Source organism: Channa argus, chromosome 7, assembly GCF_033026475.1.
Source record: "Channa argus isolate prfri chromosome 7, Channa argus male v1.0, whole genome shotgun sequence".
In the NCBI taxonomy this organism is placed as follows: Eukaryota; Metazoa; Chordata; class Actinopteri; order Anabantiformes; family Channidae; genus Channa; species Channa argus.
The window spans coordinates 27,232,379-27,252,985 of NC_090203.1; the positions used below are offsets into that span (position 1 = coordinate 27,232,379).

Here is a 20,607-nt window from a genome sequence, read left to right on the forward strand (position 1 = left end):
CATCATGCTCAGCTCACAGGGAACAGACTTCAGCACCAATCAAACCTGCTTTTCCCAATTTTATTGGTCTGACATGATGCATAATAGTAATCGCTCACTTCTCCAAGCCGTGGACATTGATCATACTCCACCTTGCATTAGGAAGGTAAAAGAACCGAAATCCAATTGAAAGCTAGCAGATCCATAAAATAAGAGCTGCAGTTAGTGTGGGGACTGACATTCCTCCTCTTTCTGTAATCTCTCTGTTCTGCCTTTTGTAATAAAAAGAGATTAGTAAGAATTTCTTAATTGGTATTTGTCAGTTACTGACTGACTTTGTCAAACTGTGTCGTGTCTTTGTTTATTTGAATTGTAGCTCAGGACTTAGTGCAATTGTCCACCACTCTCGGGGTTGTTGGTTTCAATCCTGGTTCCTCCTGTCACACACTTAAGTGTCATTGAGGTTAGTTACTCCTGGTGGGTCGGGCAGCTAAGTGCAGACCATTCGTAGACCTAATGTAGTTCTTGGCTTTAATATCAACAAACTTAATTTAGCTTAGTTTAGCTTTCACATAGCTTAATCCACTGATGTGCCGCTATAAATTTCCGAGGAAAACAAGATAATAGGTGTTATTTCTAGGCAGCCCAGAAAACTACAAGAAATTAAGAATAAGCCAGGCACATAATACTTGTAGGACAGGTCCATAGAAAAACATAATTTTAAGATAAAGAAGACTTAGTAGCAGCAGTAGTAGTAGCAGTAGAAGAAAAAGCCCCCCCCAAAAAAAGAAAAAGAAAAAGGAAGCCAAAGAAGCTGAGTCAGATCTTTGTAGACATGACTCAACCCATTCTGTGAACACAGGACAGGATGGCTGCTTTGGAAGCCAGAGCAAACTGCAAACTATTTATTCATTTATGACACTCAGGGTTTTCAATGAAGTATTAAAGTATAAAAACTTTAACGCAATGTGATCCTGGTGGTGCAAACTGCTGTTATTAGGAAACAGCAGGTCAGTGTGCCAACCACATATGTATGTGTCTTTGTCTTTATGAACCAGGTAAAAAAAAAAATGTTTTTATATGCTGCTGCTTTGAGGGAAAATTTAAATCTCCCCGTTTTATTAAAACAACCTCAAACCAAAAAGCATTTTCAGCAAATCATCAGCATCTTGTGTATTAAAGCCCCAATAGAAAAAAAAGATGCCTTTAAAGTTTCCAGTAAACGCTTGCTCTGCCCCTGTCCCTTTATGAGTCGGTTTATCTATGCAGTCCCTGTAGTGAGGAAATTAAACCTTTAGATCATCACAGATGCTCTGCTTTTTATACTAGCACAGTATAGGATTGACTCTACAGGGAGGGAGGAAAAAAAGGAGAATGAAAAAGTCTAAATCTGTCTGTCTGGTAGTGGTTCAAGAAATTCTGAGGAACAATCTGGTTCTGTTGTAACGGAATGTTGTAGCAAAAAAAAAAAAAAAAGAAGAAGAAGAGGCTTAGCTGCAAGACAAAGATTTCAAATTACCAGTCAGTCCATGTTCCGAGTCTCATCTGTAGTTATGAACTTACGGTCTTGAGTTCAAGTGGCAGAACCTGGTTTTCTCTGTAGGGCGGCTGGGTTAAGGGTTTACAGTCTGGACATCTGCATAGGGGCGTGGAGTAGAGCTGCTGCCCGTTGACTTGGTTTGGGTGCCTTCAACTGGAGCTTTTCCAGCCACTTTGAATTGGTGGGGGGCCCAGGGGTAGACCCATAACATGTCATCAGGACTGGGAATGCTGAGATCCTGGCAGAAACTATATTTGACTGTGATGGAGGATTTCTTCATGTGTTAAGTAAAATGAGTGGATGTAATACGATTTTTTTGCAGTGCACATGCTGTGTGCACACAGTCCACAGTGGCACACACAGACTCTCTCTACAGTGTGCTGTGGTCTGATCTGATTGCCGTTTCAGCAGTGGACCACCAGTAAAGCGGTGGCCTAACATTATTGGATGAATTCAATTAATATAATCTCATTTCCACTTAAGTGCTGCTCCACTAATTAAGTATGGGAAGACGCAGGACACAGGCCACCTACTGGTTAGCAAAGTATGACAGAGTGCATCTGCGTGAATGTGCACTGTGAATTCACACTGGACTGAGAACATCCATGTGTGTGTTTGCTACACTTGCACACACTCATACAGATTAATACGACTGGTACAGATGAAGCAATATCTGGAGGCTGGTGTAATTAGAGCCAATTCTATTGGACTCTGATACTTCATTATACACCTGCCAACAACACCAGCGATTGATAGCCATATTTTCCTTCTCCATTTCGTTTTTGTGCTCATTAATGGCGTGGAATTAATGAAAATGGCTCTGAGTGGCCTCGTTCACTGCTGGAGGACTGCATTTGTGCTGCCTAGACTGCACGGGCGAAAGGTTTTTTATGAACTTTTCACCTGAGGGGTCTCAATCATACTGGTTTTTCAGACTCACCACACTTTAATATATAACATACACACTAAAACAGCGATGATGAGGTATTTCATTCTCACACACACATGTTGTGTGTACAATTTCACATTGCATTTAAGGAGTCAGCATGGATGTGTTTTGTGTGAAAACAGATGGGTCGTCCATTAGGACAGACAGGCCCCATCATGGCCAGGCAGCCCCCCCTTGTTATAATGTCCTAGCTAATATGAAAAATATATAAAATAATATAATATATAGTATTTGTTATATAGAATATATGTTATATAATAAATATAACATCGTATATAATATTTACATAAAAAATAACTGTCCTAATGAAACAACTGTTTTTATCATCACTGCAATCAATCACATATTTACCTCATATCGAACATTTTTACATGAATAAAGCAGCATTAGAACTTTAAGCTATTTCAGGAATTAAATGAACAAACTGCAAAGAAAGGTAATGGTGTATTACGTTACATGGCTCTGTTAATCTGATGTTAGGACCTTATTCTTTATTGTATTTCTTAGGCAACTTTAACCATTATTCCAATATCTTCTATAAGAACTAATTTTTTTCTCGTTGATTAAAGCTCAGATTTGGAAAGATAGATTTTTCCCATGCTGCAACATTAACACTACCAGGTGGGTTTATTGTTGTGGCTGATTGGTTGCACTGTACCTCAGTCGCTACTACAATGACTGGCACTAGATTTATGTGTCCTAAAAATTAATTAATAACGCAATGACATTTTTCACAGGATCAACAATCAGTTTCCGTTCTGAACATAATGTGACATGTCATGCAAACATATAGTAAAATATTATTTTTTGTTTTCCACTTAAACATGTTGTCTTGCAATAGGCTACAACATGTACTTGTCTGAATACAATTTTATTAGTATGTTGTGTTTAAAATCCATCACCATTAATTGCTTTTTAACAAATCCAGAATTGCTTTAATCTCAATCTAAATGGGTTTTTTGATTGAATCTAACCAGACACAGGATTCTACAATCGATCTCAGATTATAATCCCGCTCTCTTCAACTCTTTCCATTAGTATATGTAGCATTTCGTTATCGAAACATAACCAGTAACTCATATGTTCTGACTGCTTTTGCAGTTTAGTTGAATAGGAATGTAATTTTTTTGGAGAAAGAGTTGTTCTTGATTTATCTGTTAGCATAAAGGTAGAAGCTTTAATTTCATTTCACTATATCTAAATGACTATCTGTGATATGATTACTGTGTTAATTGGATTATATATTAATTGTATGCTTCATGAGGTCAGGGATTTGAGGTCCTTTTCATCTAATATGAATTACTGCAACGTTTAGCCCGTGATTTGGTTCCGGGTGGATGGGCTGTTACAAATTTGATTCCCTGACACTTTATATAACCCCATTATAAGGTCCAAACATAAGTTTGACAGTATTGTCAATATGTAGAATGGCAGACTTTATGCACACAGTGAAAATTAATGTATTTTCTCCAGTGATTAGCGAAGTATGTGTTTTCAAACAGCCAACTCCTGCACTGCATGATCTGAGAATATGCCAGAGCACTCAGATTGATAGGTGAGCGTCATGAAGTTGCCAGATCAGAGAGGTGCGTGTGCAGGGTTGCCAGACTCAGGGATTTTATGTCCTTTTCATGAGGCTGAAATGCCGAGTTATGCATTTGCCTCCTCTAATCCCTGCTTGGCAACAATCGATGGACTTATCAGATTTTACGCACACGAACACACGCAGACACTTTCACTTTTCCCGCTCCTTCACACACTACCAACTTAATGTTGTAACTTCTTATGTGGATGTTTGTGTTTTGTTTAATTGTTCAACCAGCATTCTGCCAGGTTACACACACACACACACCTAACTCTAACTCTAACTCAGACTAATTCTATAAATAAACTGTTCATTGTCTATTTGACACACACACACACACACACACACACACACACACACACACACGCACACACGGCAGCAGCAGAGATGAGGGTGGGTTAGCAATTATCTTATTTCCTAATTGTCACTGAATAATCTATGCAAATAAAGGTTAATTAGAACCAATTGGGGGCATTTGGGGGAACAACGCCTCCTAAAATCAGCTTTGTCAGTTAGCATCAATATTTGTCTCCCTCTCATGATTCAATTTACACCTTGTTCTCATGTTAATGGCCACAATTAATGCTAATTAGGAGGAGAGGACGGAGAGGAACGGAGCCACACTTGATTAGCATTGTTCATGTGCATATCTATCATGTGTGAAAGTGTGTATGTAAGTGTGTATGTAAGTGTGTATGTAAGTGTGTATGTAAGTGTGTATGTAAGACCTCTGACACTGAAATAATTACAAACTAACAATTCCAGATGACTCAAATGAAGAAAAACTCAGAAATATTTTCAGCTATTAGTCTCTCCACACACTCATGTTTTTCATACTAATAGAGAATGTTGACATTAATTTCCTGGTGACTTAATCTAACACAGCCCACCCTGACCCTAACCCTTACTTATCCCCTCGCAGTAAATCGTCTCCTTATGGGAGTATATCATCGCCTAAGGGTCTTGACAGTGCACAAACAGAATTTCGATTTGTAAGTCAGCATTTAAAAGTGGACAGGCCTACAGAGCAGAGTCTGACTTGAGCATTAGAGGACAGGCTCATGGAAGTATATAGATGATCTGAGCGAGCAGGAGTCAACGTTCAAAGCTTTTACACTCACTTTTGTCTGCTCTGATGTTCCTAAACCATGAACTCAGAGTGAGATCCTGAAATCCTTCTATTTTCAAACTAAAAGCTGGGACAGTGGTGTTTTTTAACCACCAAGTGGAGACAAAGAGCAGAATTAAAATGTAGCAAATATGCATTAACACTAAATTTCCATGACTACATTCTGTTTGAGACAAATGATTATGTTAGGAAAGCAGTAGGCAAATGTTTACACCAGCTAGAAGCTTGTGGGTTCGGGTGACCGGCAAACCGGCCGACCATGGTCTCTCTGTGTTGAGTTTGCATGTTGTCCCATGATTCCGTGGGTTTCCTCTCACAGTCCACATCCTGCATGTTAGCCTAACTGTGACTCTAAAGTGCCTGTAGGTGTGAATGGTTAATCTGTCTGTGTATGTCTCTCTGTGTCCCCCTCTGTGGAACCTGCCTCTCGCCCAGTGACAGCTGGGACAGGCTCCAACTCGCCGCAACCATAAACAGGATAATTGCTTACTTATAATTGATGGTTGGTAGTTAGTAGTTAGCATATTATAACTGCACTGTTAGCAACTTTTATTCCTGAGAAAATTCATAGAAACGTTATGCGAAGGACATTTATGACTTTGGCTCGTGGTCACTGTTAATGTCAGTGCTCTTTCAACTCATAACCAAATTCATTCATTCATTAAGTTCGACTCATTCTATAAATAAACTGTTCATAATCTATTTGATTTCATCTTCTGTTGCCAGGTTCACTTTGTTCCGTCAGGATACAGTTAAATGTGTAACCTACACATGTGTGAAACAAAGAGAGAAAATCGGGCCTGTTTAACAGGACTCGATACACTGTGAGAATTTCCCTGAAATTTTGAGCATGCGTTCAGTTTGTGCAGACTGGGAAAGAGAAGGGATGGAGCCCAGGTGAAACATATTACTGGAGTTGTCAGCATCCATCCTTGTTACTGCACATGTAATAAAAGCTCTGTGGGTAAAAAGCCAATAAAAAGAATTTATCAAAACACAAGCAGAAACATGAGCTTGTTGGTCGGCTCGTTGCTATGAACATGCTAAAATGAAATATGACTGTTTTAGCCTGTTTGATAAATATCTTAAAAACTCAGCTGTTCTTATATATATGACTTTCTGTACAAGACATCAGCCCCACACTGCCGAACAAACCCCCCCCCCCCCCCCCCCCCGGCTTAGCAGTGAATTCACACCAACACAGAGGACAGAAGATGCAATAGTGAGTAATGTCTATGTCCTAATAAACTTCACCCTGTGCTTAGCATCAGGTCCCACATTTAATTACAAGGTGCCATCAAGTCTGTGTTGTGACTTTGCTGTTGTATGAATGAATTTACAGTAAGTTATCAGTGTATTGGCTAAAATGTAATGTAACTGTTTTAAATAAATTCTGCTGATAGGTGATAACTGTTTTACCTGCTTCAACCTTCTGAGCATTTTGTACAATGTAGTTTGTTGCTGTTGTTCGACTGTACGGCTTTATGCAGGTATAAAGAGACATAAAAGAAATAATACAACACACCTCAAGAGCATCAGAGATTACATCCTGCAAAATACATTTAAAATAACATTTTATAACTATATAATTTATATAATCACTTTATATAAATTATAACCTTCATAAAGCAGCATTTATTAATTTGTTATTGATAATTAATCGATTTTACCTACTGCAGAGTTTCCTAATGTGCCTCAGTGTATTTGATGAAGTCAATATATAATGAAAATGATTCAGCAGATATTTCTGTTGCTGCTCGTGAAATAAAAATAATACTTGCAAATCATTTTAGTAGCTAAAAAGAAGCAGTAAGAATATCAGTAAAGCAGTGGATTGATAAAGAGTATTGGTGAAAGTACTAGGATAGAAAAACCCAATACTTTCACTAAACACTAATTCGTGGTTATGACAATGTTGTTAGCAAAGCACAGTATTGCAGTTTTACCATTGAGAATGAAATGAAAAAGTCATATCAGTTACTGCTAACAAGTGTTAATTCTTTAATTTCATATTGGACCCACAATGAATAAACATAAAATCTGTACCATACATTACAAAAGACAAAAAAAAAATCTGTGCACTTTGAGAAGGGATTTATTTGCATTTAAACATTCTTTGTTATTATTAATTGTTAAATTATTATTGTCTATTTAAAAAATAAGTGTACAGTTGTGGTTCTGCCTGAGTCAGTCTGTGCTGTCAGTCAGCTGTGTGAATCCAGCAACACACACCGGGGAGAATTAGCCACTGTCTGCTATCAGCACTGTTGGAACAATGTGTGTAACCTTAAACAAATGACACCAGGGGGCCCCTCACTGGCCTCAGTGTTACGACCTCTGACCCTGTGGCCCCTCTCTCTACTGTCCACTATCATATCACTAGTGCACTAACAAGCAGGCCTGTCTGGATAACCTTTAAATGTACAGCTGTGCGGCTGCTCAGAGACCTTTAGCTAACATGATACCACAAACCTGGGGCTCAACAAACTGACCCTAGTCCTTCAGTCTTTCCTCACAGTCCCTCCTCTTCTTCCATTTTCCCTCATTGCCGCCATATTGTTCAATTTTTTACCTCTCATTTTATTCCTCTGTCACTGCAGCCTCTTATTATTGCTCACAGACAAGTTTTCTAACCTTTACTTCAGTCAACAGAGGCTGTTGCTCTTTTTCCAGCTGCTCACCAGTATGAGGAGTCTGAAGGCCAAAAACACATTTTTCTACGAAAGTCAGATTATGTCCACAGCACATTATCTGTGCATGTCCAAATAATACATTAGCCTTCATTTTCTCTCCTGCCTGTATTTTCTTTTGAAGCATTTGAGTCAAATGTTTTAGTTAAACTAGGCCCTGGCAGTAATCCCAGCGCTGAAGTGCATCATACAGAAAGTGATGGATGAGACTATACAAGAACAAACCCAGTAGATGTGTGGAAAATTCTGCCACTGACTGGTTTATCATATTTAAATGACATTAAATTGTAATAAGAAGTTTGGATCAGTGTATGTGAGCGTTAAAAAACAGGAGCTGGGGGGGCTGAGCATTGTTATGACAATATTTTTCTCAACCTTTGGCTACACCCTCCCCCCTTCAGGCCGAGGCCTCATGAATAACAACTGAACGTTAGAGGATTTATGAGACACAAATATGTCTGTAGCAGGCTATCATTTCATAGATGCTGTCACTGTACATCAACACAGACACACACACACACACACATTACAAAGTAATACTGTACTGATACAGAATGAGAAAAACTTTTTTCTTTTTCCAGTTTCTATGTAATTATCTGAAGTGGTATTTTAATTTTATTTAACCATTTGGATTCGGTGTAGTGAACCCTGTAATCCTAACTAAATATTATTAGTTTGCTTCACACAATAAGTGGTTAAGGATCATCAAGAGAACGTGTGAAAGTAAAGAAATAATGGAAGACAGGAGCCAGAATGAAAGACACAGACTGAGGTACAACCAAAGCCTCTGCTCTGTCCAATTACTTTGTTCTTGTTTTATAAATTGGGACATGGGTGAGAAAAGTTAATGAGAGGCAGAACATACTGTCTGATGAAGTGTGTGTGTGTGTGTGTGTGTGTGTGTGTGTGTGTGTGTGTGTATGAAGTAGGTGTAAAAATGACATTAGCAATTCAGCTCTAACTTTGAGAGATGCAAAACATGTTCGGCGTGAACTTGGCCTCAGAGCAGTCGGACTTATCAAGGCTTAGGAAGGATGTGTCAGGATGAGGGAGAGGATGGAGGAGATGGAAACAGAAAGACAGTAACACATAGAAAAAACACGGCATATCTGCTCACTAAGGTAATTTACCACACTGTGTCTGACCAACAAGTCATCCAGCCTCAGTGCTGCGCTCAGGAAAATCCTGTGCGTGAAGTACAAGTCTCATTTGAATATTTACACTGTGCAATTTGTTGTGATTATTTTGTGCAGTTTTGGTACATTTGAATTATTTTCCACAAAAGTGCCTCTTCTCTAAAAAACTAAACCCATGTCTTTTTCTTCCTTTTATTTTGAAATCCTCATCTGGGGCATCACTCTTCCCCTGTTGTATCTTCTGACTGCTGCTGAAGTCATTAGCGTCATTTGTGTCTTGAAGGATATCTGCACGGAAGCCTCTGGTTCAAACAGATTACAAAGTGCGAACCCAACATACAGTAGTCGAGTGTGTATGTGTGGGAGCGCACGCAGAGCCAGTCTACAGGTGTGTGCCCTCATTGAAAAGCTGATAAAAGCAGTAAAAATGCTGCACTACAGGATGCTGATCTCTTTTGAAGCTGCCAGCTCAGATCTGAACTTCCTGCTCTTGCTCTTTTCTTTTTATAAGTCATTTACACCATTGATGTTATATGCCGGCCCTTCACATATCTGGGTGCTGGGTAGCACAGAATAATCAAACCGGACAGTTACAGCACAATGGCACTGAGTGTCTGCTCAGAATCAGACCCTCTTCCTCTGTTTGTTCACATAGATTCTCATTTGGCTTTGTGTGAAACATAAAGCAATTTCTTTACTATTTGGGATCATTTTCTATTGCTTTATCATATCATCTCTCACATCTAATGTCTCATGATATGCATGTTATATTGGAGAGAGAGCAATGGTCCATCATCTAAAGGTGCAGTACACAAATGAGTAAAGCTGAGTACAACCACACGTATTAGTGTGAGCGAGTGGTGTCAGCAGCTGCTTTATCGTAAATGTGAGTGTGCACACAAATAAACACACTGCAGTCAGTCAGTTCCTGATATAGACTTAATGATTGAGTCAGTCTTTCTATGCCAATATTTCCCATACGTGTTCGTAAACATGGCAAACCAGCAAATGTTCGTGGGCCCTAAAACATCTGAGCAAAGGGGCCACTGATGGCCACTCATATTGGCACATAATCTTTCATAAAGGAACAATACCGCACATAGCCAGGGCCCCAAAACACCGCTAAGTAGGCCCCTTCTGGCCACCGGAGCATCTCAAAGGGCTTCTTTACATCGGACCACCCTTAGTGTCTAGAGTGAAACTGTTTGTAAAGCCGTTTTGTACCTATGAACTCCAGACAATGTCCAGACAAATCAGCTCAGACATTCAGAGATTGTCAGAGTCAGCTTGATTTCAGCGAAGGGCTGTGTCCATATCGGAGGCACAACATGAGCGGGAACACACACACACAAAAAGCACGCTGCAGCAGACACCTGATCGAAACTTTGTCAACACGCCCGTTCACTTCCTCTAAATCCTCCTCCCTGTTCAGGCCAGAGCAACATGCTGCAGGCATAATCCTGACTTAGTACTAGGGGCCTAGAATTAAGTCCGAATAATGTCAGCAGCGTCTCACTCACACATTTGCTCTGACACGTAACATAAATCAGGATTCCCGTGCATGCGTGGAAAAGGCTCAAGTCCCATGTGTGATTATACTTAAAAATAAATGTGATCAAAAAAAAAAAAAATAACAGCACAGAAAGAAAACTCACTTTGTTCCTTAATACAAACACTACGACTCGTCTCACCTGTGAGACAATTGTCTGGTCTAAACACAGACCAGACAGTTGTCTCTACTCTGTCTCTATTGTATTTCTTTAATTGCAGAACTCAGGCCTATTAGTCCTGAGGTAAAAAAATAAAAGATGATGCAATAATTAAGGACTACAAACAAATTTGTACAAGTAATAACCCTAATAACCCCCTACCCCCACCCCCACCCCCTCAGTGTCCCATGTATCAAAAACACAGTAATCCTGTAGAAATACTGCGTCTGTGCCATTTGTGAGTGGTGAGTATCCACTTCGAGGTACAAAATGAGGTACAAATGATACACGTTAAAAAAAAAAAAAGAAAAAAAAAAACCCCACAGACCTGTATGTCTCACTATTTAACCCTAAGGATTTCTCCCTCCACCTTCTCCCTCTCTCTTCGGCGAGAGCAAAAATGCTTGCATAAGCAGATGATATTGACTTAAGAGGACTTTTTATTCCAAGGAAATGTCTTGGAATGAAAAAGAAAGAGAGACAAAAGAGAGGATGATAGAAGAGAGAGATAATTGAAATCCAATACACAGACATAGGAGAGATCAATGTATCGGGGGGGTGTTTAGCTGTGATCCCCGTTGTCTGTGCAAATGGATGGATAGTGGAGGAGCATGCAGATGAATACTGAAGGTTTAGAAGAGTCAGACTTCACACTCAACTGATACGAGCTGTATAAAGCTGATACACTCAGTGAAACTCTTTTGGGAAACCAAGATGCCTGAACTGAGATTTTTTTTCAGTATTTTTCATCCTTGTGAATTAATTTTTTCATCTATCATTTGACTTTTCAAAAATTTCATCAACACATGGCTACAAAGTGAAATCCTAAAATAAATTCCGATCCATGCAACGTTCCTAATGACACTGGCTGTATGTGTGTGTGCCACATTTGTTTTTCGGTATTTTCCTTTCCATGTCTGATATACAGAATTAACACCCCCCAAAATCTTTCTTTCTAAAAATGTGAAATACATGAAATCAAAACACATCAGAGGATTAGGTCTGAAGTTGTGATTTACATATATGTACCGTTTAAATGAGTTTTGTTCAATTCAAATCATTTATATTCAATGTAAATTATTAAAATGAAATATTCAGAAATATCTAGTACGTTAGAGGACTGCAGTGAATTCTGGATTCAATAGCCTGCACATCACCACCTCAAACATGAGACAACACAAAGACTAAAAAAACCCACAGAAACATGTGAAACTCCAGTGTTTACATTTACATTTAGCCATTTAGCAGACGCCTTTATCCAAAGCCACTTACAAGTGAGCTACAAGGCTTTTTCAGGTGCTTGAAAGCCTGATTGTGCTGAGGAAATGGAGGAAGAAAGAAACACATTGAAAACTCAGGCTGAAACATGAATCCTCATTATTTAAAACATACCAACACAGCCAGGTGGCGACTTTTGGACTAATTGATGTAAAAAGACAGAAACATTCACAGTAAATGTGCCTATGCAGTAAGTGCACCATTACTGCTGCGCTTCACATGAAACTGCATTAAAAAAAAAAAAAAGACCTTTCAGCAGCGCAGAAACTTAAAGTCTGTCGCTTTACTACTGCAATACTTTTATTTTAAATTAAGTTAACACAAGCACATTTTTATTTTTCTCTCTTAACAAAAACAAGAGGGAGAAAAAAGCAGAATAGTACATCTTTGTGTTATGTGAGAGCATCTTCCCATGTGCCCCGTAACACAATGAAGGCAAATAAATTAACACACACACAAACACACGCGCGCGCGCACACACATATACAGTACGAGCCGCTAACAGACTGTTTCCCTGAGGACTCGTGGTGTTTGTGTCACTGCATTGAACTGCGTGTGTGTGTGGGTGTGAGTGGATCCCAGCTGGTCTATGGTCTGTGTGTATCAGTGTGTATGCATAGATATATTCTTGTGTATTTGTGTGTGTCTGTTGCCATCAGGCGGCAGGTCTGGGTCGCCCTGTAAAGGTGATGTGTGGTGGCTATTTGGAGTCTGGACATGGCAGGTTAGCTCACTGCAGCCTGCTCATATTTTATATGGCAGCTCTCTCCAGTCTTATCATATTTTATACGGCCGCAATAACAAACTGTCTAGAGAAAAAGGGACCGCCTGCCACTGCACATGCTGCCAGTAGTAAAACCACACACACACACACACTCACAGAGGCATGGTTAAGTGTGCTGGTGCATAACATGGCAACTGACCATCGCCGTGTCAGTTGAGTACTTTTACTATAAACAAAGAGTGAGTGAGTTGCACAGAGTGATAACTGAAGATACACAGCATAATTAACAGAAACACGGCCAAATGAGTGATAGGCATGAAGCCACTCCAAGAAGTGAGCCAGCAGTCATTTGGTTCTATTGTCTAATTCAGTTTTGAGCCGACATCTGTCCCTGTCCTGCTGCCCACTCAACACACACACATACTGTATGCACACATACTCACGGAGGCAAACATGGGGGGGAGGGGTGGGTGGGTTTGGTCCCCAATTCAACGCCACTGAGAGTATGATGCAGGTGGGATGAGGAGAGACATAATAGAAACTGAAGTTTAGTGTTTCCAAGCAGCACGTTACGTAAAGAAGTGTGAAAAAAAAAACAAAAAACTGCTGATTCAAGAGGAACTTTTCCAAAAGAATGAATAATCTCTGTTTAAAGACAGAGAAAAAAAGTTGGAGATAAATTGAAACATAAACAACGGGGGGGAGGTTTTGCTGGGTGGCAGAACTCTCTCATTAAAGAATGGAAAATGAGGCAGAGTGGAGAAAGTCCAGTGAGAGAACAAGTACTTCGGGGACACAGGAAAAATAAAATACAGGAAAGAAGGAGAAATTAGAATTAGCTGTGAGCTCAGACAGTGTGATGGCTGCTTTCTTACCTGGGGCAGATAGAGGAAGGCAGGGGAGCATTGCAGAGAATGGGGTAACATCCCGGACCCGGACAGCAGCATACAGCCGGAGTTCGCCATAGAGCACAGCATGTGGAGACGGGACACCTTACTCATAGAGACTCACTTACACTTCTATTTACGGATGCTCCGCTCTGTCTGTCCTCTCAGCCTCTCTCTCTCTCTCTCTCTCTCTCTGAGTACTTACTTCTCGTGCCCTCCCTTCTCGCCTTTTCACTTCTGTCAGTGGCAGCAATGAGCAGTCAGAGAGTTACTATTTCAGCGGAAGCAGACGAGGGATGCCCGCGCAGCCACACACTACACACACCACTGCAGCTGCACACACACAGTCTGTGGGAATCTAATGTGTGTAGACAGGCAAACTGATGCTTCTGCTTCTGTTCCTCTGTTTACTTTGAGAAAAGAGGTGGAGAAGCTAAGGCTCACAAATGGGTTGGAGGGAGGGCGAGAAAGAGGGATGGAGGAGGGAGGAAGGAGTGGATAAGAGAAAGCAGAGGCAGTATGGAGGAGGCTTGGGAGGTCCTTAAGCAAAGAGAGAGAGAGAACGATTGGAGAAGAGAAGAGGGGCTAGAAGGGCTGAGAGGGAGGGACTGGAGGGGAGAGGAGTGGCTGGGAGATGGAGGAGGAGAGAGAGAGAGATGAGGGAGGGGGAGGAGGGACATCTCTGGGGTATTCCAACATCAAATGGGCAAGAATCAGTGAGAGTGTGTGTGTGTGTGTGTGTGTGTGCGCACACACACTTCCACAATATCAGAGCATATCAGAGCAGCTGATCAGCTGCTGTTAACCCTTTCCAGACAGGACAGACCCGTCGCTAATAGCCAACTCATATTACTAACAGCCGTTGTGCTGCTGCAATTTTGCCAAGCAGAAAACTAAAATAAATCACAGACATTTCATGCAAAGAAGAAGAAAATGTCTAAAAACTCTCCACTGGTTTTCTCCTCAATACATTATTCGTCCTGTAAATCAGTTTAGCTGTGTGTTACTCCAGGATTTGCATGATTCCTTTGTTAGAAGAACGCAGCTTTGTTCAAACCACATCATTTTGCCCTGCATACATCTTACTCTCTGGTGATTTGGATGAAAAGAAAGCTTAATTGCAAGGTGGAATAACCCCCTCCCCCCCCCCAAAAAAAAAAAAATAAAATTTTCATTTTATTTAAGAAACAATTAAGGACGGAAACAATTACAGCGTGTGTTTAATGCCTTTGCAAAAATCACAGAGCTGATGCAATGGCTTAATTTAATTTATAGCTCAGCTGTAGGGAGGATATTTTCTTTAAGCGTAGCATTTCCCAAGAAAGAACACAGCTAATGTCTGAATAATGAGATACAGTAAAATATACATCCCCTCACTCCCTATCCCTCAACTCCTTCCTCTCTTTTCTTTCTCTGCAGGGCCTCGGAGGAGGAAAGCAAGCAGCAGTTTATTTATATTTTGGTTTTATATCTTTTGTTTGATGTACTACAAGACTGGTTAAATGATTTAGCTTAATCTGAGGCTGTTGGAGGGAAGTCAGTGTTCTACACCTCCACTAAAAGGAAGGGAGGGGGGGGGGGGGGGGGGGGGGCTCTACTGCAGACAGCAGTGCTTGTTAATTCCATCATTCCATCTTCCACTTACGCTGTTCTCTCTATCGCACGCACACACACACACACACACACACACGCACACACACGCACACACACACACACGCACACACAAACAAATATTTACTTTTTGTAGTCTTCTGTGGAAATACGAGTTTGATTAGACCTACACATGTCTGAATCAAACCAGCAACACAGCATGGCAGCATTTTTATTTAGTATCACACTTAATGAATTTATTATCATTAATTGTGTCAAGTTTACAATCTTATGTTGCATATGGGTGTGAAGAAAATGAAAATGAAATGAAATGAAAAATGTGTGTTTGTGTTTTCTTGCAGGCAAATGTTCCTTCATTAGAATTAAAAGTTTAGCCTAAAACACACACACACACACACACACACACACACACACACACAAATAAAATAAACTCATACATGTTTCTACATAAGAATTCACCCATCTAGTTCATTTCATCCACTTCTTCCAAGCCTATTAGTCATTGTGTCTCAGATTTTAAAAGTGATTTTCTCTCTTTTTTAAATTCATTGCAGCAGGGTTTAAAGGACACAGTGGGGTTTGTACCTGAGTGGGTGAAATAATGCATTAGTGTCACAGCAAAAAGTGTCATCCTTCAAAGAACCAAGAGTGGTTAGGCAGCAATCAAATGAAAAACACAATTAATAAGCTGCAGTGAAACATTAGAATTTAAAAGTCAAGTTTGAATTTAAATTTGAAAATGGAGCAGGTACACACGGCATAAACAGGCCTGAGGTAAAATCATGTGAAGGACAATGTGTGACAGGGCCATTACATATGGCTGCATCTCTCCCCCTTTATTCATTATTCCATGATTACAATTATCTACCAGTATGGGCATCAGTCTGATTGAATGGCAATCTAATCTCCAGTCCAGCTGTAATGTTTCATTATCTAAAGATATTAGCTGGGATTTCAGTCAGTCAGTGTTTTGAACTTCCTCTGAGTGGGTGCTCATGTGTATATTATGCACTATTGAGTGCTACATTACATCTACAACGGACTTATAATGAGGTTTTAAGAGGAAATAAATGTATATTTTAATGTACCTCCACAAGTTTATTAAAATGTTTGCTCACTTTAAGGTCACAGTGAAATGACAAATGATGCCATTTAGATAGGACTAATAAAGCAACTCAAACACCAAGTAATAGAAAGTAGATCATCTACAAATTGTCACATGAATTTTTAATGCATCCAAAGACTATGTAAGTACAACCCGAAAGTTGTGTAAAGCTACTCGTGACAATAGTTTCAATCCTATCCATTAATATGACTTAACTTTTTTTTAATACTAAAGCACATGATACAACAACCAACGACACTAACAGTTCCGTTACAAACACCTCAAGACAATTTTTTGGTAGTTATTGATCAAATGTATCAAAGAAGTGACCTATCACAGAATCCAGTGACCAGAAGCCTAAAAACACTTAGTGTATAAAGTGTAAAAATATTACACTCCAGGTGTGTTAATAATATGTGTTATATACTATAAAATGTGTGTGTCAATGCACAAGAGAAACCCAAGTAATAAAGCTGTTAGTCCAGGACTGATCGAAATAAAAGCATATCTGCTCCGTTACATGAAAAACTGAGAAACAAATGCAGCTGCAATGCTTTCAGTGTGGAGAAGCTGTGACTTACATTTTTTTATTCTGTTGTTATTAAATGAATCCCAGGTCCAAGTGCAGGGGTTGATCTGGGATCAGGGAAGTCTGATGCACATGCTCAAAATTCAGATTTAGCATAGTATTTAAAAGGTGTTCAACTCAAATTAATAAACATTTCTATTATGTATAATAAAATGGATATTCATAATAAGGTTTTCAGTGTGAGAAAAGCAAAAATGTAACCAAATGACAAAAAACAGATAAACAGGCTGATAAATATTCAATCCTTGCAGAGATAATGTGCCTGGTTGAAACCAATACAAAATCCTAATACGACACAAAACATATATACACTTTAAATATACATAAGGAATACATATTATTTATACTGATTTATTTATGATAACAATTAAATATTTCAACCTCAGATTTGGTTTGTTCCCTGCTGAAATCTCTACTTTCACTCCTGCTTCTTCTCTGGCCCTGCTCCTGAACAACTACTTCATCCTTTATTCTCCTATAAGCTGGTTTTCATCTGACCCAAAGAACCGATTGTTGAACGGACGGTTCTGTCTCTGTGCCAAACTGGCAACCAGTGTCATGCTATTTCTCCCCCTAAAGGGAATTATACTGCGTTCTGCGTACACGCATACATACATGGTTTAGGTTTGAATATCTTGAATATCTATCTATGCGCGTTTCTTTTATGCCTGCACAGCAGACAATATGTGTCCACAAGGAGGCAATATAGCATTTAACAAACCACAATTTGCTGAAAATGAAGAAACAATCCGAAAATGGAAATTAACTGTGCTTTTTTCCGACACTGGTATGAAGGTAAATGTGGATTTCAACAATAAAATGGAGCTGATGGACTTTTTGTAGACCTCTGCAGGATCTCTGGCAGGATTCCCTGCTGAGGTGTGGTGTAGTGAATTGCATTCGACAGCAGTAGAGAGCACAAAATGACAACAAGAATAATACAAATCTCCAACATTTCTTTTAGATGGCAGCAGTACAACAATAGAATATATATAATAACACACACACACACACACACACACATATATTTATATAGAAAATCTAAAATGGTTCAGTTTCTTCTTCTGCTTCCTTCCGGTTCCATTCTCCTTTTGATCTTGCTTTCAGATATTATCCAATCAGCTTGTTCGATGCACATCTTCACACAGTGCGTGGCTGAGAGTGTGCACGTCAGGGCCTCAGTGAGCCTCTGCGACCTGTGGTTACCGATAATTCCCTTCTCTCTGTATGTCTGCATCAATGTTTACATTATGGAAAAGTATATTTCTGCCAAAAACACTCGATTACAAGTGTGGAAACATTTTGGCTTGGGTAGAGTTTGGCCCAAAGCCATCGTAGCTTAGGGTTAGGTACTAAATACATGTGCCTAAGTATTGTTACACATCACATGATATAACTAAGCTGAAAGTAGTTTTACACGGAGCTTTATCTTTAGTATTCTTTACCAAAGTGATCCATCCATCCCAACCACCTACTTCCAAACTGTTCTGTGTCTAAACCTAAGTTTTAGACAGTTGTCATTCACCCTCCACATGTTGTCCTGTGGTAATATGGCCACCAACCTACCCAGTCATATAGTCCAGGAGGACAGTCCTTATCTGCAGCCTGATGATTTTTCACTATGTGTGTGTACTTGCCAGTGGGATTTAAATTTAAATTTAAGCAGATAAGTCACTTTGTGATTTCTGCTGAAGTGTGTTTTTACGTAAAAATCTTGTCTGGTGCAGCTTTAATGCAATCTTGACTTTCTGTCCTCTCAGTCGCTCAATAAACTGTCACCAATTACTTGTAACCTCCAGTGCATTTTATTGCTAGTAATGCATAATGTCATATCAGAGGCGAAGCAGGAGCATGTTGATGAGAGGCTCTTCTGAAATGTAAAGTAGATCACAGACAACATCACTCACTCCATCTTCATGTTAACCAATGCAAATGACACCAACTGCTGTTGTTGTCTGTTATTATCTGTTATCGATCTCTATCACCACCACTCATGCCTCTGCTTGCTAAAAGTTTTTTACAATCTTAGAGATTTATTTATTTATTTATTCAATTTCCCTTTGAGTGCTACTTGGGCCTGATGAAAACTTAAAAGGCCGGTGACATTGAGGCTTCAAAGCCACGTTTCAGCATCAAAGCCAGTTTGAACATATTGAAATATTTATCATTTTTACTCTCACTGCTGGATGTGATAGCGTGGGAAGCATATGTTGAAGCTGGAAGCCGAGACACGAGAGGTCAGCGTATGGCTTCAAGTGAGCGTGTGCTTTGGAATGTATTTCGCTGTTAGAGCCGCATGAAAATAGGGCAAACTGAATCCATGAGAATGTGAAACAGACTCACAGCAAGAAGTGAGAAAAAGGCAGCAAGTGAGACACAATGAACATGAGTTAAAACAAAATGAGAGAGGGAGATGCTGCCTGCAGCACTGGGACACAGGAGCTCTTATGCAAAGCATAAGTAGGTTGACTCAGCAGGAAAAGTGACTTTGAAACTGGCGGCCAGTCCCTGCTGGTAAGGGAGGCAGTGTGTAGAAAGAGAGGGGTTGTTGAGAGAAATCAAAGCGGCCAGAGACTTGACAGGGTGATGACATTAGGCATTCTCCTCCCTTCATCCCCTAAGGTGCTTGTCCTCTGCAAGGTGGAATCACGCTAACAAAGTCAAGGAAGAAACAAAAAAGCTCCTTCTTGTCTCTTCATTTGCTTGACACACCCCTCTCTTTCTATTGTACACACACACACACACACACACACCTCTGTCTGCTGTCCTTGTATTTCCTGTCTCCTCTTGCTTTCTTCACTTTAGTCAGTCGTGTAATGACTTCACAAGGGCGTCTCAAATGGAATTACTATTTTCTTGTTGGTAACATTTTATTTTAACCTACTTCTGCGAGCACTCATAAATATGCACAGTTGATAAATCTCTTTCTATGTGTGTGTTAATGTGCAGCTAACACAATCACATTACAGGGAGCTCAACTCCACGAGACGTCTTAATTGCAGACAGGAACAGGCAAACATACTTCGAAAGACACAGTAACAGTCTGACGGCATTGCAGCACCGCTTTTATTCCACGAGCATAAGATGTTTTGTGTCCATGTCGAAACATTGCAGTGCTGTCAGAGTGAGTTTATTCAGGTATTTTTATTATTGTATGTAGTTTTTAATGATAAATTAGTTAAAAACTTATTAAAAATTTAACTTTTTTTTACTACTTCCATACTTTACAGGTATAGCATCTATAACGATAATAAATAACTAATAAGAGTGAAAGAGGGTTTGTGAGTTCAGGCAGGAAAATGATAACTGCACAGAGAAAAGGATGCTCAAGTTGTGAATTTATGAATTCATTTGTGTGTGTGTGTGTGTGAGAGAGAGAGAGATTGTAGACTGTGTTATATATAAACAGATGACAAATTTATAGTTTCATTAAAAATGATCATTTCGAAAACACGGGCTCACTGTGGTCTTTAGCAAACACTACTAAAAACTGGCAGAAGTAGTGCGTTCGTTGGGGAGCAGTGTATCAACACACACATTTCACCACATTTGCTGCATTAGGAAATAACTCAGGCAGCACCGACGTGAACGGGAGGCTGAGTCAAACTGCACTTGTCCGTCAGTGCAGCGGTGATTTTAACCACTAAGTAGAGAAAAACTTTCCATAAATGACTTTGGTTATAAGACATGTGCATA

The 20,607-nt window shown here is 39.7% G+C and overlaps 1 protein-coding gene across 12 annotated transcripts in view; it reads right to left on the reverse strand.

Annotated features, from left to right (window-relative positions):
- Positions 1–20,607, reverse strand: part of rbfox3a (RNA binding fox-1 homolog 3a) — a 541,420-nt gene that overhangs the window by 135,828 nt on the left and 384,985 nt on the right. The window contains exon 1 of one of the 12 annotated variants that reach the window (XM_067510822.1): positions 13,595–14,143. The exons of the other annotated variants lie outside the window; for them this stretch is intronic. Coding sequence (XP_067366923.1) covers positions 13,595–13,720 — 126 coding nt within the window. The 5' untranslated portion in view covers positions 13,721–14,143. Of the gene's footprint in view, positions 1–13,594; positions 14,144–20,607 lie in introns of those variants that run through there. 12 annotated transcript variants of the gene reach the window in all.